Source organism: Lampetra planeri, unplaced genomic scaffold (assembly GCF_965212315.1).
Source record: "Lampetra planeri unplaced genomic scaffold, kcLamPlan1.2.h2 scaffold_354, whole genome shotgun sequence".
NCBI lineage: Eukaryota > Metazoa > Chordata > Hyperoartia > Petromyzontiformes > Petromyzontidae > Lampetra > Lampetra planeri.
Genome location: NW_027615177.1, coordinates 9036 through 35395, shown reverse-complemented (window position 1 = coordinate 35395; position 26360 = coordinate 9036). Strand labels below are relative to the sequence as shown.

Sequence of the window (26360 nt, the reverse complement as noted above, 5' to 3'; positions counted from 1 at the left end):
CCATTTGAGAATAATCGCACTAACTGTTGTCACCTTCTCACCAAGCTGCTTGGCGATGGTCTTGTAGCCCATTCCAGCCTTGTGTAGTTCTACAATCTTGTCCCTGACATCCTTGGAGAGCTCTTTGGTCTTGGCCTTGGTGGAGAGTTTGGAATCTGATTGATTGCTTCTGTGAACAGGTGTCTTTTATACAGGTAACAAGCTGAGATTAGGAGCACTCCCTTTAAGAGTGTGCTCCCAATCTCAGCTCGTTACCTGTATAAAAGACACCTGGGAGCCAGAAATCTTTCTGATTGAGAGGGGGTCAAATACTTATTTCCCTCATTAAAATGCAAATTAATCTATAACATTTTTGACGTGCGTTTTTCTGGATTTTGTTGTTGTTATTCTGTCTCTCACTGTTGAAATAAACCTACCATTAAAATTCTAGACTGATCATTTCTTTGTCAGTGGGGCAAATGTACAAAATCAGCAGGGGATCAAGTACTTTTTTCCCTCACTGTATGAAGGGGGCTTTTCACTGTATTGGTTTTTAAATCCTTTATATTAAGTTCAATTGCTTGCTTGCTTAGGACCGTGCAAATCTTTCGGTCGTTTTTTAACCCACTTCCCGTGATCCAATCGAGCTGACATTTTGCACACAGACTCGTTGTGCGTGACAATTAACGTTCATTTTTTCCAAAATGTTACACTTTTTAGGACAAAAATATTATATTTAATTACCAAATGCTTAATGCTGCCATGCAATCATCTGACCCATAGGTGGCAGCCATCTCAAGCCAGAGGACGAGAGGACTCTAGCCGCCACGCGTATAAAGGATTTAGAGTGAAAAACTTTGTTTTTACGGGTTATATTTGTTTTCCTTTCCCTCCATCAGCAACGAGGCCTCTCCGCGTCTGCTCGGCTCCGGTCATGCGACCGTCGACGAGGTTGAAGCTCTTCGACGAGGGACAATCGTCGTCGTCGTCGCCGCCTTCCACCCGTGACCACGACCCCTCCTCGTCCGACGTTCCGACACCCACCCCCTCCTCCTCCTCCTCCTCCGCCGTGACGCGGCGAGCCGTGAGCGACGCGAGCTGGAACCGGCCGGGGAACCGGACCGCGATGTTCGTCGACCCGGAGGCGATGCTGCTCCTGGTTTCCGGAGCGCCCGGAGCGGCCGGGACGGCTGTCATCGCCGCCGCCGCGTCGTCCGCTCCGCGTGCCGCTCCGGGTCTCCCCGAGCTGTCGCGCTCTCCAGAATCCATCCCGGACCTCGGGGACTTCACGCTGCTCACGTTGGAGGATTCCGGGAAATCGACGTCCTCCGAGCAGGTTTTTTTTTTTTTTTTTTTTTTTTTTTTTTTTTTCCCCGGCCTTCGCAAACGCTACCGTTGTCGAACCGTAGCCAAGCAACGCGACTGAAACGTACAACGGCCAGGGCTCGAGGTGGGAACGATGGTGGCTTGCAGGGCCGGAGAGACTATCCCGGGGGAACACAGAACGACCCGGATGTTTCTCTCCAGGCTCTTGTCTCTCTCTCTGCGCGGCTTGTCTCTTGCCCCAGATTTCGACGCGGTTGACTTTTTTTTCGGTCCCCCCCCCCCCCCCCCATTTCTTTTTTCGACGTTTATTTTGTTTCCTCTGAAGCCGGGGGCGCCCCTCGCTTTCGCCAACGGGAACCGCCCCCCCCCCTCCCGACGTCCGTCGTTCCGCGTGCCTGCCTACCTGCCTGCCGGTTCAACGCTGAAGTCGAACTCGTTTCACCGACCGTCCCAACGACCGACCGACTGACTAAACATTTCTTAAAAACCTGCGCCGCATCCATGAACGAATTGGCGATTCGGATTCAATTCTGGCACTAATTGCCGCTTTCGATCGGACAGGCAATCGGCCCCGGCTCGTGTGTTAAACGGCTCGTGGTCGTTTGCGGAGCGGGTAGGGAGGGTGGGGGGGTGTGGGGATGTGGGGGAGCGGGGGGTGGGTGGCTGCCGTCGATCCGTCTGCATTGGCGAGGAGCGAAATCGGCCCCCACCCCCATCCCCCCCCGTCGCCCACGCGCGACGCTTCACCGTGACGGATTGACCGGCGATCGTTTTCCCAGACACCCGTGCGCCTGTAATGCTTTGAGCCACACGGAATGTCCCACAGAAGTAGACATCACAGACCTGCCTCTGAGATCACTTCTTCTTCAAGTGATGCTTTGGGCCACACGGAATGTTGCCACAGAAGCGGACTTCACAGATCTACCTCTGAGGTTCCTTATTCTTCGAGTGATGCTTTGGGCCACACGGAATGTCCCACAGAAGCGGACTTCACAGATCTACCTCTGAGGTTCCTTATTCTTCGAGTGATGCTTTGGGCCACACGGAATGTCCCACAGAAGCGGATTTCACAGACCTGCCTCTGATATCACTTCTTCAAGTGATGCTTTGGGTCACACGGAATGTCCCACAGAAGTGGACATCACAGACTTACCTCTGATATCCCTTCTTCTTCAAGTGATGCTTTGGGCCACACGGAATGTTGCCACAGAAGCGGACTTCACAGATCTACCTCTGAGATCACTTCTTCTTCAAGTGATGCTTTGAGCCACACAGAATGTCCCACAGAAGTAGACATCACAGACCTACCTCTGATATCCCTTCTTCTTCATGTGATGCTTGGATCCGCTCAGAGCAACCCACGGATATCGCAGAGAGATCACCAAGATACCTTTCCTCTCAGTGACGCTCTGGTCTCCTCCTTCTGCAAGGGACCTCTGCTCCACACACACCAGAGAGAATTCTTCATGAAACGTGTTCCCGGCCAATAGCAAGGCGTCGTTTCCTCCACGTGGAGGAGTGACGTTCGTGTGTGTGTTGTATGTATTATGGGGAGCGGTGGTGCAGCGGTTAGCGCTATGCTGCGCTATGAACCCGGCGACCCGCGTTCGATTCCCGCTCACGGCCAACACCAGTGACGATTATCTGAACCGGTCCTGGGAGTCTATGGGTAGTGTTGAGTCTATGGGCAGTGTTGAGTCTGTGGGCAGTGTTGAGTCTATGGGTAGTGTAGTGTTGAGTCTGTGGGCAGTGTTGAGTCTATGGGTAGTGTTGAGTTGAGTCTATGGGCAGTGTTGAGTCTATGTACAGCGAACTGACCCTTATTGCTCTCGCTTCGACGCAGGAGGATCGCGCAGCCAACGATGACGAGAAGCTGGAGAAGTCCAGGCCCTGGTGGAAGAAAATCTCCTCGAAGCCGAAAGGTGAACTGCAAACTACGGCGTCGGCGTTCATCCCCTCCCGGCTGCACCGCTGTCGGCGTAGCGACGTCGTCGCGAGACGCGGGGACCGCCCAGGAGCCTCCGTGCTCTTAGAGAGTGGCCCGTGGAAGTGTGTATCACAGAGCTAGTGTCTGAGGTCGACCCTTCTGCGGGTGACGCTCCGGTCCGCACAGAGCGGCCCGTGGAAGTGTGTATCACAGAGCTAGTGTCTGAGGTCGACCCTTCTGCGGGTGACGCTCCGGTCCGCACAGAGCGGCCCGTGGAAGTGTGTATCACAGAGCTAGTGTCTGAGGTCGACCCATCTGCGGGTGACGCTCCGGTCCGCACAGAGCGGCCCGTGGAAGTGTGTATCACAGAGCTAGTGTCTGAGGTCGACCCTTCTGCGGGTGATGCTCCGGTCCGCATAGAGCGGCCCGTGGAAGTGTGTATCACAGAGCTAGTGTCTGAGGTAGACCTTCTGCGGGTGACGCTCCGGTCCGCACAGAGCGGCCCGTGGAAGTGTGTATCACAGAGCTGGTGTCTGAGGGCAGTACTTTTTCACCGGGTCCTCCGGTATTCCCCCTCCACGTTTAGAAGCGACGTCATGCGTTATTTGGATGCTGCTGTAGATTTGTACGCGACGACGACGATGATGGTGACGACGATGACGACGATGACGATGATGACGATGATGATGATGATGACGATGATGATGATGATGATGACGATGATGATGATGACGATGACGATGATGACGACGATGACGATGATGATGACGATGACGACGACGATGACGATGACGTTGAGGACGATGATGATGATGTTGACGATGATGATGACGACGATGACGATGATGATGATAACGATGACGATGATGACGTTGATGATGGTGGTGACGACGACGATGACGATGACGTTGAGGACGATGATGATGATGACGATGTTGATGGCGATGACGATGATGATGACGATGATGACGATGACGACGACGATGATGACGATGACGATCCACCACTTGGTGGAGCTGCTATAATTTGTGTTGTCAGCGTCGCCACTCACAACGTAGCAACTCAGTGGCGCCTTAACCTGGTAACATAAAAATAAAGTTTAATTTGTTTCTGATGTTTTCTGGTTTCATTTGACGGTGGTGGCTACTTTCTCTCTCTTTCTCTCTCTTTCTCTCTCTCGGTACTTTGTCCGTCCAGGGTCGAGCGGCTCCAAAAAGAAGGAAAAGCCGGTATCTCCCGCAAAGGTCGCCGTGCCCGTCGGTGAGGTCACACACACGCACGCACACACACACACACTCACGCACACACACACTCACGCACACACTCGCGCACACACGCACACACACACTCACGCACACACTCGTGCACACACACACGCACACACACACGCACACACACGCGCGCACACGCACGCACACGCACACACGCATACACGCACACACACGCACACACGCGCACGCGCACACACACTCACGCACACACACACACGCACACGCATACACGCACACACACGCACACACGCGCACGCGCACACACACTCACGCACACACACACACGCACACACACTCACGCACACACACAACAACAACAACAACAACCGCCATTCGCCACTAAGTGGCGGTGACGTCACCACGACGCTTGTGCCAGGCCATGTGCACCTTGAGGCCACGTGAAGTGTCGAACGCCCGCTGGCTGGAGGTCACGGGGCAGACCCAGGTGCCACGGGTCGACTGACCGAGATGACCGAGATGACTGGCTGATGCACCACCTGTGCCCCCTACTGTGCCAACTTGCTGTGCTTTAGCCACCCGGCGCTCCGCTCGTTGTGTGAGCGTCGCTCCTCCGCCCTCCGTTGTTGTTGGAGGGCGACTGCCTCCAACTGCCCAGTAGCGTCCTCTGAGCGACTGCGCTGGTACCAGTCATCGGCAAGTCACTCAGCTCGCGTCCACGTCACTCACAGTCACTCCATCTCTGCCTCGCCCGTTAGCCCCCTCGATCCGGCCGAACAAAAGCTGTTTAGGCATGCGGTGGCTGGGCATGCGGGCTAGCTACATGACCCAGCCAACGCAGCCTTGCCTGCCGGAGGAGCTCACTGATGGGACTTTGCCCAGATCTTTCACCGGAGTGAGCTCACTGATTGGACCTTCCAGCCTGGTTAAACCCAGGATGGATCGTAGGCAGGCAGCCTAAATGTTTCCAACTCAACGGGAAGATGCTCCACTAGGGGGTCCACGTTTCGCAAGCGTAGAGAAGGAGGGAATGACCGTGGCCGAGAAGACCTGAAGCTTCAGGGAGGAAGACCAGGTAGTTCCACACGCGTACGCAACGATGAAAGATATTGCCGCTCGACTGATTCGGAGTGAGACCTCTGCTGATAAACTGGAGCCGGTCATAAGCACACTGCCCAGGTATGGGAAACTCTCCACTCTCTCCACAACTGCCCCATCACCGATTGGGAGTTGTGGGGGTGGAGTGCCCGATGGTACAAAATACCCAGGCAGGTGCTTAGTTTTGGTGGGGCTGATGGTAAGGCCCCACCTCTTGGTGGCACACTCCAGTCTCAGCAGCAGCGTCTCTCTTCTGAATGAGCAGCTATTACCAAATCATCGGCATACATAACGTGGTTGACCAATAGGGAGCCATCCCTTGATCGCACCCGGGCGTCGATCACGCACACACACACACACCACGCAACACACACACACACTCACGCGCACACACACACACACACACACACGCACACACACGCGCACACACGCACACGCATGCGCACACACACGCACACACACGCACACGCATGGCACACACACACGCACGCACACGCACACACACTCGCACGCACACGCACACCTCGCGCATGCGCACGCGCACGCACACGCATGCGCACACACACGCACGCACACACTCACACGCGCATGCGCACGCGCACACACACGCACACACGCATGCACACACACACACGCACACACACACGCACACAGTCACACACACACGCACACACTCGCACACTCACACGCACACACACTCACTCACTCACGCACACACTCACGCACACACGCACACACACGCACACACACACACGCACACACACTCACTCACTCACGCACACACACACACACGCACACACGCACACACACACACGCACACACTCGCCGTGCCGGTGACGTGTCGCCCTCCGTATCGTCACGGCCATCCTTGAAACACACGCCCCCCTCCCCCTCCCCCAGCTGCCGCCGTGCTAAAGACCTCGTCAACAAACAACAACAACAACAACAATCCCCACGCCAATTCTTTTGCCGCTGTGACGGACGATCTTGAGATTTGACAGCGAAGGGGTGGGGGGGCGGGGGTTCGACAGATGAATGTGTGTATGTGTGTGTGTGTGCGTGTGTGTGTCTGTGTGTGTGTCTGTGTGTGTGTGGGTGTGTGTGCGTGTGTGTGTCTGTGTGTGTATGTGTGTATGTGTGTGTGTGTGTCTGTGTGCGTGTGTGTGCGTGTGTGTGCGTGTGTCTGTGTGCGTGTGTGCGTGTGTGTGCGTGTGTTTGTGTGCGTGTCGCGCTATCGACAGAACAGGCCGTCGGTATGTGTCATCATCAGCGGTGCGTCTGTGCATGCGTGTGTGTGTGTCTGTGCGTGCGTGTGTGTGTCTGTGCGTGCGTGTGTGTGTCTGTGCATGCGTGCGTGTGTGCGTGTGTGTCTGTGCGTGTGTGCGGCGGTGTAGTGGTTAGCGCTACGCTGCGCTACAAACCCGGCGACCCGAGTTCCATTCCCGCTCACGGCCAACACCAGTGACGACTATCTAAACCGGTCCTGGGCCTCCCCCAGGTCGACTCAGCCTCAAACGAGTACCTGGTGCGGTGTGTAGTAATCACCGCCACTGGGGAGACAAAGGCGGCCGGGCGTGGTGCTGGCCACCCACCCCCTCGTGTGCCGTGCCGGCCTTCATAGGTGCTCGCTAACAGCACTTGCCCCGACAGTCTGATAAGTCTATTCGGGGGATCTTTGTCACTGTTGTCGACCACTCATTGCTCGCTAAACGACAGCAGATGCAAAGGCCAGCTCCTTAATTTCTAGCCTGACGGTTGTCGGGTCGGGGTGGATCGGTATTTGACATCGGGGCAGCCCCTGGCGACCTCGGGAACAGGATTGGAATCATCGATCCGGTTTGCCTGATGCGTGTGGTGGCTGGGTGAGGCCCGGAGAGATGTTGACTACCTCGCCTGGTGTGCAGGAGGTCGTGGGTTCGATCCCGACCCTGATGCCTGCTGCTGTATATTTGGAGTTTGCGTCTCTCTCTCATCATCACGGTGGCTAGGAGATGTTGACTACCTCACTTGGTGTGCAGGAGGTCGTCGGGTCGATCCCGACCCTGACGCCTGATTAGTTGCTGTTTAAGGCGTCTCTCTCCATCTCTCTCTCTCCCCGTGGTCGCGTGACTCTCACGCAGAGACCCATAGACTCACACGGAGACCCATAGACTCACGCGGAGACCCATAGGCTCACACAGATACCCATAGACTCACACGGAGACCCATAGACTCATCATACAGAGGCCCGTTGACTTACACAGAGACCCATAGACTCACACAGAGACCCATAAACTCACACATAGACCCATAGACTCACACAGAGACCCATATACTCACACAGAGACTTGTAGACCCATCACACGGAGGCCCGTTGACTTACACAGAGTCCCATAGACTCACACAGAGACCCATAGACTCACACATAGATCCGAAAGCGCGGCGTGCAGACGTTCAAATTGACGCGCGACCCCCAAACACACACTTAGGCGCGCGGGGGGGAATGGGAAGAAAAAAAACCTGAACCCAATCTCGCGGAGTTCAATACGCAAGTCGCGCCGGGCAATGATTTTGCGCTCAGGGTTTGAGTAAAAACGTCGGCGCTGCCTCCGCTCATCGATTTGACATTATCGGCGAGCGTGCCGCCCGATTGCTCGTTTGCGTCTGTGCAAGGGCAGGGGGGGGTGGAGGGGGGGGTGGAGGGGGGGGGTGGAGGGGGGGGGGGTGGAGGGGGGGGTGGAGGGGGGGGGGTGGAGGGGGGGGTGGAGGGGGGGTGGAGGGGGGGGGTGGAGGGGGGGGGGTGGAGGGGGGGGGTGGAGGGGGGGGGGGTGGAGGGGGGGGTGGAGGGGGGGGTGGAGGGGGCGGCACACAACGGAGCGTCGCGTCAGCGAGTGATGACGACCCACACGGACTCGCACAGAGACCCGTAGACTCGCACAGAGACCCGTAGACTCGCACAGAGACCCGTAGACTCGCACAGAGACCCGTAGACTCGCACAGAGACCCGTAGACTCGCACAGAGACCCGTAGACGCGCACAGAGACCCGTAGACTCGCACAGAGGCCCGTAGACTCGCACAGAGACCCGTAGACTCGCACAGAGACCCGTAGACTCGCACAGAGACCCGTAGACTCACAGAGACCCGTAGACGCGCACAGAGACCCGTAGACTCGCACAGAGACCCGTAGACTCGCACAGAGGCCCGTAGACTCGCACAGAGACCCGTAGACTCGCACAGAGACCCGTAGACTCGCACAGAGACCCGTAGACTCGCACAGAGACCCGTAGACTCGCACAGAGGCCCGTAGACTCGCACAGAGACCCGTAGACTCGCACAGAGACCCGTAGACTCGCACAGAGACCCGTAGACTCGCACAGAGACCCGTAGACTCGCACAGAGACCCGTAGACGCGCACAGAGACCCGTAGACTTGCACAGAGACTCACACAGAGACACAGAGACGCGCAGATAGCCTCACACAGAGACCCATAGACTCGCATAGAGACCTGTAGACTCACACAGCGACCCGTAGACTCACACAGAGATACATAGATTCACACAGAGACCCGTAGACTTACACAGAGACCCGTAGACTCACACAGAGACACATAGACTGACACAGAGACCCGTAGACTCACACAGAGACACATAGACTGACACAGAGACCCCGAGACCCACACAGAGACACATAGACTGACACAGAGACCCCGAGACTCACACAGAGATACATAGACTGACACAGAGACCCCGAGACCCACACAGAGACACATAGACGCTCACAGAGACCCATAGACTCACACAGAGATACATAGATTCACACAGAGACACATAGACTCACACAGAGACCCGTAGACTCACACAGAGACACATAGACTCACACAGAGACCCCGAGACTCATACAGAGACTCACAGACTGACACAGAGACCCCGAGACTCACACAGAGACCCGTAGACTCACACAGAGACTCACAGACTCATCGTCAGTGAGCGTCACAATGTTTATTGATGCTTTGCGGCAAAGAGGAATCCGATGAGCTATGAAGCACTTCTTGGTTTTTTTCCCGCCACGGATGTACGGGGGGGGGGGGGGGGGGGGGGTTATAGCGTTACAACAACAACAACAACAATACACACAATGCAACAACGACAACAACAACAACAACACACACAATACAACGACAACAACAACAACAACACACACAATGCAACAACGACAAACATAATTTGAGTACAAAGTATGGGAAAGGCAAACACATTGCTTCACACTATGCGCGCGCACAAATACAACTCTCCTAGATTTGAAGCTTTCGTGACTGCAAGGATTTATACTGTTAGGTTTTTTTCGGTAAAGTCACGTAGGTAAAAAATAAAATTAAAATTAATAAAAGTAAAATAAAAATAGTAGTGGCAGTGGTAGTAGTGGTAGTAGTGGTAGTAGTAGTAGTGGTAGTAGTAGTGTAGTAGTGGTAGTAGTAGTAGTCGTAGTGTAGTAGTGGTAGTAGTAGTGTAGTAGTGTAGTAGTGGTAGTAGTGGTAGTAGTAGTGTAGTAGTGGTAGTAGTAGTGTAGTAGTGGTAGTAGTGGTAGTAGTAGTAGTGGTAGTAGTAGTAGTGGTAGTAGTAGTGTAGTAGTGGTAGTAGTAGTAGTGTTAGTAGTGGTAGTAGTAGTGGTAGTAGTAGTAGTGGTAGTAGTGGTAGTGTAGTAGTGGTAGTAGTAGTGGTAGTAGTAGTGTAGTCGTGGTAGTAGTAGTGGTAGTAGTAGTAGTGTAGTAGTGGTAGTAGTAGTCGTAGTGTAGTAGTGGTAGTAGTAGTGTAGTAGTGGTAGTAGTGGTAGTAGTAGTGTAGTAGTGGTAGTAGTAGTGTAGTAGTGGTAGTAGTGGTAGTAGTAGTAGTGGTAGTAGTAGTAGTGGTAGTAGTAGTGTAGTAGTGGTAGTAGTGGTAGTGTAGTAGTGGTAGTAGTAGTGGTAGTAGTGTAGTAGTAGTGGTAGTAGTAGTGGTAGTAGTAGTGTAGTAGTGGTAGTAGTAGTGTAGTAGTGGTAGTGTAGTAGTGGTAGTAGTATTGTAGTAGTAGTGTAGTAGTAGTGTAGTAGTAGTAGTGGTAGTAGTAGTAGTGGTAGTAGTAGTAGTGGTAGTAGTGGTAGTAGTAGTAGTGGTAGTAGTAGTAGTGTTAGTAGTAGTGGTAGTAGTAGTAGTGTAGTCGTGGTAGTAGTAGTGGTAGTAGTAGTGGTAGTAGTGGTAGTGTAGTAGTGGTAGTAGTAGTGTAGTAGTAGTGTAGTAGTAGTGGTAGTGTAGTAGTAGTGGTAGTAGTAGTGTAGTAGTAGTAGTGTAGTAGAGGTAGTAGTAGTAGTGGTAGTAGTGGTATAGTAGTAGTGGTAGTAGTAGTGTAGTAGTGGTATAGTAGTAGTGGTAGTAGTAGTAGTGTAGTAGTAGTGTAGTAGTAGTGGTAGTGTAGTAGTAGTGGTAGTAGTAGTAGTGTAGTAGTAGTGTAGTAGTAGTGTAGTAGTAGTGGTAGTGTAGTAGTGGTGGTAGTTCTAGATTTGAAGCTTTCGTGACTGCAAGGATTCATACTGTTAGGTTTTTTCGGTAAAGTCACGTAGGTAAAAAATTAAATTAAAATTCAACCAGTATATATACAAGCTCGGGGTCTATTGGAATTTCTCTTTACTTGATACAGCTATCGTGCTGTGACGGTTCCACCTGAAGACGGAAGCTTGTGTTGCCTCCGAAACGTCGTGATTTTTTATTTTATTTCTATTATTTTTATTTTTGACCCACGTGACTTTACCGAAAAATACAACTCTACCATGTTTTTTGTGTTTCTGACGATGACGACTTGAGATTCTGTTGACCACGTGACTGCTGGCCACCCATCCACCCCCCACTTCCCTACTAATAACAAACAGCACTTGTCCCGACAGTCTGTGGAGGCTACACGGGGGCAGGGGGGACCTTTACCTGTGTGTGTCTGTGTGTGTGTATGTTTGTGTGTGTCTGTATGATTGTGTGTGTTTCTGTATGTCTGTCTGTGTGTGTGTGTATGTGTCTCTGTGTGTGTGTATGTCTGTGTGTGTGTCTGTGTGTGTGTGTGACTGTGTGTGTCTGACTATGTGTGTGTGAGTGTCTGACTGTGTGTGTCTGACTGTGTGTGTCTGGGTGTGTGTATGTGTGTGTATGCCTGTGTGTGTGAGTGTCTGACTGTGTGTGTCTGACTGTGTGTGTCTGTGTGTGTGTCTGTGTGTGTGTATGTCTGTGTGCGTGTGTATGTGTGTTTGTGTCTGTATGTCTGTGTGTGTCTGACTGTGTGTCTGTGTGCGTCTGTGTGTGTCTGACTGTGTGTCTGTGTGTGTGTCTGTCTGTGTGTGTCTGACTGTGTGTCTGTCTGTGTCTGTGTGTATCTTACTGTGTGTGTCTGTGTGCGTGTGTCTGTGTCTGTGTGTGTCTGACTGTGTGTCTGTGTGTATGTCTGTCTGTGTGTGTCTGACTGTGTGTATGTGTGTGTATATGTCTGTGTCTGTGTGTTTCTGACTGTGTGTCTGTGTGTGTGTCTGTCTGTGTGTGTCTGTCTGTGTCTGTGTGTGTCTGACTGTGTGTCTGTGTGTGTCTGACTGTGTGTGTCTGTGTGCGTGTGTCTGTGTCTGTGTGTGTCTGACTGTGTATCTGTGTATGTCTGTGTCTGTGTGTCTGTGTGTGTGTGTATATGTCTGTGTCTGTGTGTGTATGTCTGTGTGTCTCTGTGTGTGTCTGTGTGCGTGTGTTTGTGTGTCTGTATGTATGTGTGTCTCTGTGTGTGTCTGTGTGTGTCTGACTGTGTGTCTGTGTGTGTGTCTCTGTGTGTCTCTGTGTGTGTCTGTGTGTGTCTGACTGTGTGTGTGTCTGTGTGTATGTCTGTGTGTGTGTCTGACTGTGTTTCTGTGTGTGTGTCTCTGTGTGTGTCTGTGTGTGTCTGACTGTGTGTGTGTGTGACTGTGTGTGTCTGTGTGCGTGTGTCTGTGTGTGTCTGACTGTGTATCTGTGTATGTCTGTGTCTGTGCGTGTCTGTGTGTGTGTATATGTCTGTGTGTGTATGTCTGTGTGTGTATGTCTGTGTGTGTGTCTGACTGTGTGTGTGTCTGTGTGTATGTCTGTGTGTGTGTCTGACTGTGTGTCTGTGTGTGTGTATATGTCTGTGTCTGTGTGTGTGTCTGGCTGTATGTCTGTGTGTGTGTGTGTCTGACTGTGTGTCTGTGTGTGTGTCTGTCTGTGTGTCTTTCTGTGTGTCTGACTGTGTCTCTGTGTGTGCGTATGTCTGTGTGTGTGTGTCTGACTGTGTGTGTGTCTGACTGTGTGTGTGTGTGTGTGTCTGTCTGTGTGTGTGTGTGTCTGTGTGTGCGTGTGTCTGTGTGTGTGTGTGTGTCTGTGTGTGTGTGTCTGACTGTGTGTGTGTCTGACTGTGTGTGTGTGTGTGTGTCTGTCTGTGTGTGTGTGTGTCTGTGTGTGTGTGTGTCTGTGTGTGTGTGTGTGTCTGTGTGTTTCCTAACCAGGGAAGGACGTCGCTGCTGCCTCCAAACTGGATCCAGATCCGGAGGAAATTCTGGACAAATATCGCAGCCTCCAGCAACACAGCCCCTGCACCACCCTCAACCACCACCACCACCACCACCACCACCGTAATTACCACAACCACAACCACCACCACCATAATAACCACAACCACCACCACCACCACCATAATAACCACAACCACCACCACCACCATAATAACCACAACCACCACCACCACCATAATAACCACAACCACCACCACCACCGTAATAACCACAACCACCACCACCACCGTAATAACCACAACCACCACCACCACCGTAATAACCACAACCACCACCACCACCATAATAACCACAACCACCACCACCACCATAATAACCACAACCACCACCACCACCATAATAACCACAACCACCACCACCACCACCATAATAACCACAACCACCACCACCACCACCATAATAACCACAACCACCACCACCACCATAATAACCACAACCACCACCACCACCATAATAACCACAACCACCACCACCACCACCATAATAACCACAACCACCACCACCACCACCATAATAACCACAACCACCACCACCACCATAATAACCACAACCACCACCACCACCATAATAACCACAACCACCACCACCACCACCATAATAACCACAACCACCACCACCACCATAATAACCACAACCACCACCACCACCATAATAACCACAACCACCACCACCACCATAATAACCACAACCACCACCACCACCATAATAACCACAACCACCACCACCACCATAATAACCACAACCACCACCACCACCATAATAACCACAACCACCACCACCACCATAATAACCACAACCACCACCACCACTGTAATAACCACAACCACCACCACCATAATAACCACAACCACCACCACCACCATAATAACCACAACCACCACCACCACTGTAATAACCACAGTGTTCACCACTACCACCACAACGTCCACCATGACGTACAACATGACGTCCACCACGACGTCCACCACTGGGCTGGGAGTGCTCGGACATTAATGATGTGTGAGTGTGTGAGTGTGTGTGAGTGTGTGAGTGTGTGAGTGAGTGTGTGTGTGAGTGTGTGAGTGAGTGAGTGTGAGTAAGTGTGTGAGTGAGTGAGTGTGTGAGTGAGTGAGCGCGGGTGTGAGTGAGTGAGTGTGTGAGTGAGTGTGTGAGTGTGTGAGTGTGTGAGTGTGTGAGTGTGTGAGTGAGTGAGTGTGTGTGTGAGTGTTTGAGTGAGTGTGGGTGTGTGAGTGTGTGAGTGCGGGTGAGTGTGTGTGTGTGTGCGTGTGTGAGTGTGTGAGTGTGTGAGTGAGTGAGTGTGTGAGTGAGTGTGTGAGTGTGAGTGAGTGTGTGAGTGAGTGAGTGTAATTGTGTGTGTGAGTGAGTGTGTGAGTGTGTGAGTGAGTGAGTGTGAGTTTGAGTGTGTGTGAGTGTGAGTGTGTGTGAGTGTGAGTGTGTGAGTGTGTGTGAGTGAGTGTGTGAGTGTGTGAGTGTGTGAGTGTGAGTGTGTGAGTGTGTGTGTGAGTGAGTGTGAGTGTGTGAGTGTGTGTGTGAGTGAGTGAGTGTGAGTGTGTGAGTGAGTGTGTGTTTGAGTGTGAGTGTGTGAGTGAGTGTGTGAGTGTGTGTTTGAGTGAGTGTGTGTGTGAGTGAGTGTGTGTGAGTGTGTGAGTGCGTGAGTGTGTGAGTGAGTGCGTGAGTGAGTGTGGGAGTGCGTGTGTGAGTGAGTGTGAGTGTGTGTGTGAGTGAGATCGCTTTATCTTTGTGCCGCGCGCTCGTGTGTGTGTGCACACGCGTGTAGCTCTGGCAGCGTCGACACGCGTGTGCGCCGGGGTGGATGTTACGGACGGACGGGGCGGGCGAGCGACCGTGCGGCTCGCACAGACTCACGTACAGGTAAGAAGGTCCCACACACTCAACACTGAGACCCATAGACTCAACACTGCCCATAGACTCAACACTGCCCATAGACTCAACACTGAGACCCATACACTCTACACTGAGACCCATAGACTCAACACTGCCCATAGACTCAACACTGCCCATAGACTCAACACTGCCCATAGACTCAACACTACCCATAGACTCAACACTGAAACCCATAGACTCAACACTGAGACCCACAGACTCAACACTGCCCATAGACTCAACACTGAGACCCATAGACTCAACACTGCCCATAGACTCAACACTGCCCATAGACTCAACACTGAGACCCATAGACTCAACACTGCCCATAGACTCAACACTGCCCATAGACTCAACACTGAGACCCATAGACTCAACACTGCCCATAGTCTCAACACTGCCCATAGACTCAACACTGAAACCCATAGACTCAACACTGAGACCCACAGACTCAACACTGCCCATAGACTCAACACTGAGACCCATAGACTCAACACTGCCCATAGACTCAACACTGCCCATAGACTCAACACTACCCATAGACTCAACACTGCCCATAGACTCAACACTACCCATAGACTCAACACTGAGACCCATAGACTCAACACTGAGACCCACAGACTCAACACTGCCCATAGACTCAACACTACCCATAGACTCAACACTGAGACCCATAGACTCAACACTGCCCATAGACTCAACACTGCCCATAGACTCAACACTACCCACAGACTCAACACTACCCATAGACTCAACACTACACATAGACTCAACACTGAGACCCATAGACTCAACACTGAGACCCACAGACTCAACACTGCCGATCGACTCAACACTACCCATAGACTCAGCACTACCCATAGACTCAACACTGCCCATAGACTCAACACTACCCACAGACTCAACACTGCCCATAGACTCAACACTACCCACAGACTCAACACTGCTCATAGACTCAACACTACCCATAGACTCAACACTGCCCATAGACTCAACACTACCCACAGACTCAACACTGCCCATAGGCTCAACACTACCCACAGACTCAACACTGCCCATAGACTCAACACTGCCCATAGACTCAACACTGCCCATAGACTCAACACTGCCCATAGACTCAACACTACCCACAGACTCAACACTGCCCATAGACTCAACACTACCCACAAACTCAACACTGCCCATAGACTCAACACTGCCCATAGACTCAACACTGCCCATGGACTCAACACTGCCCATAGACTCAACACTGCCCATAGACTCAACACTGCCCATAGACTCAACACTACCCATAGACTCAACACTACCCATAGACTCAACACTACCCACAGACTCAACACTGCCCATAGACTCAACACTGCCCATAGACTCAACACTGCCCATAGACTCAACACTCCCATAGACTCAACACTACCCATAGACTCAACACTCCCATAGACTCAACACTGCCCATAGACTCAACACTGCCCATAGACTCAACACTGCCCATAGACTCAACACTACCCATAGACTCAACACTACCCATAGACTCAACACTACCCATAGACTCAACACTACCCATAGACTCAACACTGCCCATAGACTCAACACTACCCATAGACTCAACACTGCCCATAGACTCAACACTACCCATAGACTCAACACTACCCATAGACTCAACACTGCACCATAGACTCAACACTGCCAATAGACTCAACACTCCCATAGACTCAACACTACCCATAGACTCAACACTACCCATAGACTCAACACTACCCATAGACTCAACACTGCCCATAGACTCAACACTACCCATAGACTCAACACTGCCCATAGACTCAACACTACCCATAGACTCAACACTACCCATAGACTCAACACTGCACCATAGACTCAACACTGCCAATAGACTCAACACTCCCATAGACTCAACACTACCCATAGACTCAACACTCCCATAGACTCAACACTACCCATACACTCAGCACTGCCCATAGACTCATCAACATGTCTAACCGTCTGCGTCTTTCCCCAGCGTCCTGAAGGTGAAGCTGCGAGCTGCGCTGAGCTACGGTGTCCCCGCTGCGTTTGCCGGCACCCCCAACGCTCCCGGTGGACTCTGCCAGGCCGACCCGGCTAATGCTGCGGTCGGAGGTGAGGCCATCGCACTTTGGGGGAGGAGAGGGGAGTTTGTGTGATCTCCCGCTGTTCTACAGAGTGAGTGGAGTTTGTGTGATCTCCCCCTGTTCTACAGAGTGAGTGGAGTTTGTATGATCTCCCCCTGTTCTACAGAGTGAGTGAGTGAGTGGAGTTTGTGTGATCTCCCCCTGTTCTACAGAGTGAGTGGAGTTTGTGTGATCTCCCCTTGTTCTACAGAGTGAGTGAGTGGAGTTTGTGTGATCTCCCCCTGTTCTACAGAGTGAGTGAGTGGAGTTTGTGTGATCTCCCCCTGTTCTACAGAGTGAGTGGAGTTTGTATGATCTCCCCCTGTTCTACAGAGTGAGTGAGTGGAGTTTGTGTGATCTCCCCCTGTTCTACAGAGTGAGTGGAGTTTGTGTGATCTCCCCTTGTTCTACAGAGTGAGTGAGTGGAATTTGTGTGATCTCCCCCTGTTCTACAGAGTGAGTGGAGTTTGTATGATCTCCCCCTGTTCTACAGAGTGAGTGAGTGGAGTTTGTGTGATCTCCCCCTGTTCTACAGAGTGAGTGGAGTTTGTATGATCTCCCCCTGTTCTACAGAGTGAGTGAGTGGAATTTGTGTGATCTCCCCCTGTTCTACAGAGTGAGTGGAGTTTGTGTGATCTCCCCCTGTTCTACAGAGTGAGTGGAGTTTGTGTGATCTCCCGCTGTTCTACAGAGTGAGTGAGTGGAGTTTGTGTGATCTCCCCCTGTTCTACAGAGTGAGTGAGTGGCGTTTGTGTGATCTCCCCCTGTTCTACAGAGTGAGTGGAGTTTGTGTGATCTCCCCCTGTTCTACAGAGTGAGTGGAGTTTGTGTGATCTCCCCCTGTTCTACAGAGTGAGTGAGTGGAGTTTGTGTGATCTCCCCCTGTTCTACAGAGTCAGTGGAGTTTGTATGATCTCCCCCTGTTCTACAGAGTGTGTGAGTGGAGTTTGTGTGATCTCCCCCTGTTCTACAGAGTCAGTGGAGTTTGTATGATCTCCCCCTGTTCTACAGAGTGTGTGAGTGGAGTTTGTGTGATCTCCCCCTGTTCTACAGAGTCAGTGGAGTTTGTGTGATCTCCCCCTGTTCTACAGAGTGATTGAGTGGAGTTTGTGTGATCTCCCCCTGTTCTACAGAGTCAGTGGAGTTTGTATGATCTCCCCCTGTTCTACAGAGTGAGTGAGTGGAGTTAGTGTGATCTCCCCCTGTTCTACAGAGTCAGTGGAGTTTGTATGATCTCCCCCTGTTCTACAGAGTGAGTGAGTGGAGTTTGTATGATCTCCCCCTGTTCTACAGAGTGAGTGAGTGGAGTTTGTGTGATCTCCCCCTGTTCTACAGAGTGAGTGAGTGGAGTTTGTGTGATCTCCCCCTGTTCTACAGAGTGAGTGGAGTTTGTGTGATCTCCCCCTGTTCTACAGAGTGAGTGAGTGGAGTTTGTGTGATCTCCCCCTGTTCTACAGAGAGAGTGGAGTTTGTGTGATCTCCCCCTGTTCTACAGAGTGAGTGAGTGGAGTTTGTGTGATCTCCCATTGTTCTACAGAGTGAGTGAGTGGAGTTTGTGTGATCTCCCCCTGTTCTACAGAGTGAGTGGAGTTTGTGTGATCTCCCCCTGTTCTACAGAGTGAGTGGAGTTTGTGTGATCTCCCCCTGTTCTACAGAGTGTGTGAGTGGAGTTTGTGTGATCTCCCCCTGTTCTACAGAGTGAGTGAGTGGAGTGTGTGTGATCTACCCCTGTTCTACAGAGAGAGTGGAGTTTGTGTGATCTCCCCCTGTTCTACAGAGTGTGTGAGTGGAGTTTGTGTGATCTCCCCCTGTTCTACAGAGTGAGTGAGTGGAGTTTGTGTGATCTCCCCCTGTTCTACAGAGTGAGTGGAGTTTGTGTGATCTCCCCCTGTTCTACAGAGTGTGTGAGTGGAGTTTGTGTGATCTCCCCCTGTTCTACAGAGTGAGTGAGTGGAGTGTGTGTGATCTACCCCTGTTCTACAGAGTGAGTGGAGTTTGTGTGATCTCCCCCTGTTCTACAGAGTGTGTGAGTGGAGTTTGTGTGATCTCCCCCTGTTCTACAGAGTGAGTGAGTGGAGTTTGTGTGATCTCCCCCTGTTCTACAGAGTGAGTGGAGTTTGTGTGATCTCCCCCTGTTCTACAGAGTGAGTGAGTGGAATTTGTGTGATCTCCCCCTGTTCTACAGAGTGAGTGGAGTTTGTGTGATCTCCCCCTGTTCTACAGAGTGAGTGAGTGGAGTTTGTATGATCTCCCCCTGTTCTACAGAGAGAGTGGAGTTTGTATGATCTCCCCCTGTTCTACAGAGAGAGTGGAGTTTGTGTGATCTCCCCCTGTTCTACAGAGTGAGTGAGTGTAGTTTGTGTGATCTCCCCCTGTTCTACAGAGTGAGTGGAGTTTGTGTGATCTCCCCCTGTTCTACAGAGTGAGTGGAGTTTGTGTGATCTCCCCCTGTTCTACAGAGTGAGTGAGTGTGTGTGATCTACCCCTGTTCTACAGAGTGAGTGAGTTTGTGTGATCTCCCCCTGTTCTACAGAGTGTGTGAGTGGAGTTTGTATGATCTCCCCCTGTTCTACAGAGTGAGTGGAGTTTGTGTGATCTCCCCCTGTTCTACAGAGTGAGTGAGTGGAATTTGTGTGATCTCCCCCTGTTCTACAGAGTGAGTGGAGTTTGTGTGATCTCCCCCTGTTCTACAGAGTGAGTGAGTGAGTGGAGTTTGTGTGATCTCCCCCTGTTCTACAGAGTGAGTGAGTGAGTGGAGTTTGTGTGATCTCCCCCTGTTCTACAGAGTGAGTGGAGTTTGTGTGATCTCCCCTTGTTCTACAGAGTGAGTGAGTGGAGTTTGTGTGATCTCCCCCTGTTCTACAGAGTGAGTGAGTGGAGTTTGTGTGATCTCCCCCTGTTCTACAGAGTGAGTGGAGTTTGTATGATCTCCCCCTGTTCTACAGAGTGAGTGAGTGGAGTTTGTGTGATCTCCCCCTGTTCTACAGAGTGAGTGGAGTTTGTGTGATCTCCCCTTGTTCTACAGAGTGAGTGAGTGGAATTTGTGTGATCTCCCCCTGTTCTACAGAGTGAGTGAGTGGAGTTTGTGTGATCTCCCCCTGTTCTACAGAGTGAGTGAGTGGAGTTTGTGTGATCTCCCCCTGTTCTACAGAGTGAGTGGAGTTTGTGTGATCTCCCCTTGTTCTACAGAGTGAGTGAGTGGAATTTGTGTGATCTCCCCCTGTTCTACAGAGTGAGTGGAGTTTGTATGATCTCCCCCTGTTCTACAGAGTGAGTGAGTGGAGTTTGTGTGATCTCCCCCTGTTCTACAGAGTGAGTGGAGTTTGTATGATCTCCCCCTGTTCTACAGAGTGAGTGAGTGGAATTTGTGTGATCTCCCCCTGTTCTACAGAGTGAGTGGAGTTTGTGTGATCTCCCCCTGTTCTACAGAGTGAGTGGAGTTTGTGTGATCTCCCGCTGTTCTACAGAGTGAGTGAGTGGAGTTTGTGTGATCTCCCCCTGTTCTACAGAGTGAGTGAGTGGCGTTTGTGTGATCTCCCCCTGTTCTACAGAGTGAGTGGAGTTTGTGTGATCTCCCCCTGTTCTACAGAGTGAGTGGAGTTTGTGTGATCTCCCCCTGTTCTACAGAGTGAGTGAGTGGAGTTTGTGTGATCTCCCCCTGTTCTACAGAGTCAGTGGAGTTTGTATGATCTCCCCCTGTTCTACAGAGTGTGTGAGTGGAGTTTGTGTGATCTCCCCCTGTTCTACAGAGTCAGTGGAGTTTGTATGATCTCCCCCTGTTCTACAGAGTGTGTGAGTGGAGTTTGTGTGATCTCCCCCTGTTCTACAGAGTCAGTGGAGTTTGTGTGATCTCCCCCTGTTCTACAGAGTGAGTGAGTGGAGTTTGTGTGATCTCCCCCTGTTCTACAGAGTCAGTGGAGTTTGTATGATCTCCCCCTGTTCTACAGAGTGAGTGAGTGGAGTTTGTGTGATCTCCCCCTGTTCTACAGAGTCAGTGGAGTTTGTATGATCTCCCCCTGTTCTACAGAGTGAGTGAGTGGAGTTTGTATGATCTCCCCCTGTTCTACAGAGTGAGTGAGTGGAGTTTGTGTGATCTCCCCCTGTTCTACAGAGTGAGTGAGTGGAGTTTGTGTGATCTCCCACTGTTCTACAGAGTGAGTGGAGTTTGTGTGATCTCCCCCTGTTCTACAGAGTGAGTGAGTGGAGTTTGTGTGATCTCCCCCTGTTCTACAGAGAGAGTGGAGTTTGTGTGATCTCCCCCTGTTCTACAGAGTGAGTGAGTGGAGTTTGTGTGATCTCCCATTGTTCTACAGAGTGAGTGAGTGAGTGAAGTTTGTGTGATCTCCCCCTGTTCTACAGAGTGAGTGGAGTTTGTGTGATCTCCCCCTGTTCTACAGAGTGAGTGGAGTTTGTGTGATCTCCCCCTGTTCTACAGAGTGTGTGAGTGGAGTTTGTGTGATCTCCCCCTGTTCTACAGAGTGAGTGAGTGGAGTGTGTGTGATCTACCCCTGTTCTACAGAGAGAGTGGAGTTTGTGTGATCTCCCCCTGTTCTACAGAGTGAGTGAGTGAGTGGAGTGTGTGTGATCTACCCCTGTTCTACAGAGTGAGTGGAGTTTGTGTGATCTCCCCCTGTTCTACAGAGTGTGTGAGTGGAGTTTGTGTGATCTCCCCCTGTTCTACAGAGTGAGTGAGTGGAGTTTGTGTGATCTCCCCCTGTTCTACAGAGTGAGTGGAGTTTGTGTGATATCCCCCTGTTCTACAGAGTGAGTGGAATTTGTGTGATCTCCCCCTGTTCTACAGAGTGAGTGGAGTTTGTGTGATCTCCCCCTGTTCTACAGAGTGAGTGAGTGGAGTTTGTATGATCTCCCCCTGTTCTACAGAGAGAGTGGAGTTTGTATGATCTCCCCCTGTTCTACAGAGAGAGTGGAGTTTGTGTGATCTCCCCCTGTTCTACAGAGTGAGTGAGTGTAGTTTGTGTGATCTCCCCCTGTTCTACAGAGTGAGTGGAGTTTGTGTGATCTCCCCCTGTTCTACAGAGTGAGTGGAGTTTGTGTGATCTCCCCCTGTTCTACAGAGTGAGTGAGTGTGTGTGATCTACCCCTGTTCTACAGAGTGAGTGAGTTTGTGTGATCTCCCCCTGTTCTACAGAGTGTGTGAGTGGAGTTTGTATGATCTCCCCCTGTTCTACAGAGTGAGTGGAGTTTGTGTGATCTCCCCCTGTTCTACAGAGTGAGTGAGTGGAATTTGTGTGATCTCCCCCTGTTCTACAGAGTGAGTGGAGTTTGTGTGATCTCCCCCTGTTCTACAGAGTGAGTGAGTGAGTGAGTGGAGTTTGTGTGATCTCCCCCTGTTCTACAGAGTGAGTGAGTGAGTGGAGTTTGTGTGATCTCCCCCTGTTCTACAGAGTGAGTGGAGTTTGTGTGATCTCCCCTTGTTCTACAGAGTGAGTGAGTGGAGTTTGTGTGATCTCCCCCTGTTCTACAGAGTGAGTGAGTGGAGTTTGTGTGATCTCCCCCTGTTCTACAGAGTGAGTGGAGTTTGTATGATCTCCCCCTGTTCTACAGAGTGAGTGAGTGGAGTTTGTGTGATCTCCCCCTGTTCTACAGAGTGAGTGGAGTTTGTGTGATCTCCCCTTGTTCTACAGAGTGAGTGAGTGGAATTTGTGTGATCTCCCCCTGTTCTACAGAGTGAGTGAGTGGAGTTTGTGTGATCTCCCCCTGTTCTACAGAGTGAGTGAGTGGAGTTTGTGTGATCTCCCCCTGTTCTACAGAGTGAGTGGAGTTTGTGTGATCTCCCCTTGTTCTACAGAGTGAGTGAGTGGAATTTGTGTGATCTCCCCCTGTTCTACAGAGTGAGTGGAGTTTGTATGATCTCCCCCTGTTCTACAGAGTGAGTGAGTGGAGTTTGTGTGATCTCCCCCTGTTCTACAGAGTGAGTGGAGTTTGTATGATCTCCCCCTGTTCTACAGAGTGAGTGAGTGGAATTTGTGTGATCTCCCCCTGTTCTACAGAGTGAGTGGAGTTTGTGTGATCTCCCCCTGTTCTACAGAGTGAGTGGAGTTTGTGTGATCTCCCGCTGTTCTACAGAGTGAGTGAGTGGAGTTTGTGTGATCTCCCCCTGTTCTACAGAGTGAGTGAGTGGCGTTTGTGTGATCTCCCCCTGTTCTACAGAGTGAGTGGAGTTTGTGTGATCTCCCCCTGTTCTACAGAGTGAGTGGAGTTTGTGTGATCTCCCCCTGTTCTACAGAGTGAGTGAGTGGAGTTTGTGTGATCTCCCCCTGTTCTACAGAGTCAGTGGAGTTTGTATGATCTCCCCCTGTTCTACAGAGTGTGTGAGTGGAGTTTGTGTGATCTCCCCCTGTTCTACAGAGTCAGTGGAGTTTGTGTGATCTCCCCCTGTTCTACAGAGTGAGTGAGTGGAGTTTGTGTGATCTCCCCCTGTTCTACAGAGTCAGTGGAGTTTGTATGATCTCCCCCTGTTCTACAGAGTGAGTGAGTGGAGTTTGTGTGATCTCCCCCTGTTCTACAGAGTCAGTGGAGTTTGTATGATCTCCCCCTGTTCTACAGAGTGAGTGAGTGGAGTTTGTATGATCTCCCCCTGTTCTACAGAGTGAGTGAGTGGAGTTTGTGTGATCTCCCCCTGTTCTACAGAGTGAGTGAGTGGAGTTTGTGTGATCTCCCACTGTTCTACAGAGTGAGTGGAGTTTGTGTGATCTCCCCCTGTTCTACAGAGTGAGTGAGTGGAGTTTGTGTGATCTCCCCCTGTTCTACAGAGAGAGTGGAGTTTGTGTGATCTCCCCCTGTTCTACAGAGTGAGTGAGTGGAGTTTGTGTGATCTCCCATTGTTCTACAGAGTGAGTGAGTGAGTTGAAGTTTGTGTGATCTCCCCCTGTTCTACAGAGTGAGTGGAGTTTGTGTGATCTCCCCCTGTTCTACAGAGTGAGTGGAGTTTGTGTGATCTCCCCCTGTTCTACAGAGTGTGTGAGTGGAGTTTGTGTGATCTCCCCCTGTTCTACAGAGTGAGTGAGTGGAGTGTGTGTGATCTACCCCTGTTCTACAGAGAGAGTGGAGTTTGTGTGATCTCCCCCTGTTCTACAGAGTGAGTGAGTGAGTGGAGTTTGTGTGATCTCCCCCTGTTCTACAGAGTGAGTGGAGTTTGTGTGATCTCCCCCTGTTCTACAGAGTGAGTGAGTGGAATTTGTGTGATCTCCCCCTGTTCTACAGAGTGAGTGGAGTTTGTGTGATCTCCCCTGTTCTACAGAGTGAGTGAGTGGAGTTTGTATGATCTCCCCCTGTTCTACAGAGAGAGTGGAGTTTGTATGATCTCCCCCTGTTCTACAGAGAGAGTGGAGTTTGTGTGATCTCCCCCTGTTCTACAGAGTGAGTGAGTGTAGTTTGTGTGATCTCCCCCTGTTCTACAGAGTGAGTGGAGTTTGTGTGATCTCCCCCTGTTCTACAGAGTGAGTGGAGTTTGTGTGATCTCCCCCTGTTCTACAGAGTGAGTGAGTGTGTGTGATCTACCCCTGTTCTACAGAGTGAGTGAGTTTGTGTGATCTCCCCCTGTTCTACAGAGTGTGTGAGTGGAGTTTGTATGATCTCCCCCTGTTCTACAGAGTGAGTGGAGTTTTGTGTGATCTCCCCCTGTTCTACAGAGTGAGTGAGTGAGTGGAGTTTGTGTGATCTCCCCCTGTTATACAGAGTGAGTGAGTGAGTTTGTGTGATCTCCCCCTGTTCTACAGAGTGAGTGAGTGAGTGGAGTTTGTGTGATCTCCCCCTGTTCTACAGAGTGAGTGAGTGAGTGGAGTTTGTGTGATCTCCCCCTGTTCTACAGAGTGAGTGAGTGGAGTTTGTGTGATCTCCCCCTGTTCTACAGAGTGAGTGAGTGAGTGGAGTTTGTGTGATCTCCCCCTGTTCTACAGAGTGAGTGAGTGAGTGGAGTTTGTGTGATCTCCCCCTGTTCTACAGAGTGAGTGAGTGCGTGTGCGAGAGAGGATGCCTTCATTTAGCAGTGGACTGATGATAGCCGGTGTGTGTGTGCGTGTGTGTGCGTGTACGTGTGTGTGTGTGTGTGTGCGTGTGTGTGTGTGTGCGTGCGTGTGTGCGTGTGCGTGTGCGTGCGTGCGTGTGCGTGTGCGTGTGTGTGTGCGTGCGTGTGTGCGTGTGTGTGCGTGTGCGTGTGTGCGTGCGTGTGTGTGCGTGCGTGTGTGTGCGTGCCTGTGCGTGTGTGTGCGTGTGCGTGTGTGTGCGTGTGTGTGCGTGCCTGTGCGTGTGTGTGCGTGCCTGTGCGTGTGCGTGTGTGTGCGTGTGTGCGTGTGTGTGCGTGTGTGTGCGTGCCTGTGCGTGTGTGTGTGTGTGTGTGCGTGTGCGTGCGTGTGTCAGTGCGTGGGGGCACCGCCGTGCGCCGCTTCCTGTGCGCCAGCCTCGCCGAGTCGCGTCTCTGCGGGGACGACAGCCGCACGACGTGCATCATGGAGGCGCTGCGCTGCGTCTGCCGTGGAGATGGAGGAGGTGGAGGTGGAGGAGGTGGAGCAGGAGGAGGAGGTGACGAAGAGGGCGAGGAGGAGGAGGTGGACGTGAGGTGCACGCGTATCGTTGGCGAGCTGGAACGCGAGCACAGGTGAGCGGGAGAGCGGTGGTGCCGCGGTTGGCGGTTCGCTTGCTCTGCAGAGTTTGCGTGAGAGTGAGAGTGAGTGTGTGAGAGTGTGAGAGTGTGTGTGAGTGAGTGAGAGTGAGTGGGTGTGTAAGAGTGAGTGAGAGTGAGTGTGAGAGTGAGTGTGTGAGTGAGTGTGAGTGAGAGTGAGTGAGTGTGTGAGTGTGTGTGAGTGAGTGAGAGTGAGTGTGAGTGAGAGTGAGTGAGTGTGTGAGTGTGTGTGAGTGAGTGAGAGTGAGTGGGTGTGTAAGAGTGAGTGAGAGTGAGTGTGAGAGTGAGTGTGTGAGTGAGTGTGAGTGAGAGTGAGTGAGTGTGTGTGAGAGTGAGTGAGTGTGTGAGGGAGAGTGAGTGTGTGAGTGTGTGAGTGAGTGTGAGTGTGTGAGTGAGTGTGTGAGTGAGTGTGAGTGAGTGTGAGTGAGTGTGTGTGAGTGAGTGTGTGTGTGAGAGTGAGTGAGGGTGAGTGAGAGTGAGTGGGTGTGTAAGAGTGTGTGAGAGTGAGTGAGTGAGAGTGAGTGTGAGAGTGAGTGTGTGAGAGAGAGAGTGTGAGAGTGTGTGAGAGTG

General features: G+C 51.6%; 1 protein-coding gene across 3 annotated transcripts in view; it reads left to right on the top strand.

The window, feature by feature from the left end:
• Positions 1–25624, top strand: part of LOC144740944 (uncharacterized) — a 52154-nt gene extending 26530 nt beyond the window's left edge. For 2 of the 3 annotated variants that reach the window (XM_078623631.1, XM_078623630.1), the window contains exons 10-16: positions 879–1315; positions 3149–3227; positions 4430–4492; positions 13056–13181; positions 14899–14993; positions 17020–17138; positions 25529–25624. In XM_078623631.1, coding sequence (XP_078479757.1) covers positions 879–1315; positions 3149–3227; positions 4430–4492; positions 13056–13181; positions 14899–14993; positions 17020–17124 — 905 coding nt within the window. In that variant the 3' untranslated portion in view covers positions 17125–17138; positions 25529–25624. The remainder of the gene's footprint in view (positions 1–878; positions 1316–3148; positions 3228–4429; positions 4493–13055; positions 13182–14898; positions 14994–17019; positions 17139–25528) is intronic. The other variant, XM_078623632.1, reaches the window with a different exon arrangement.
• The last annotated feature ends 736 nt before the right edge of the window (positions 25625–26360 follow it).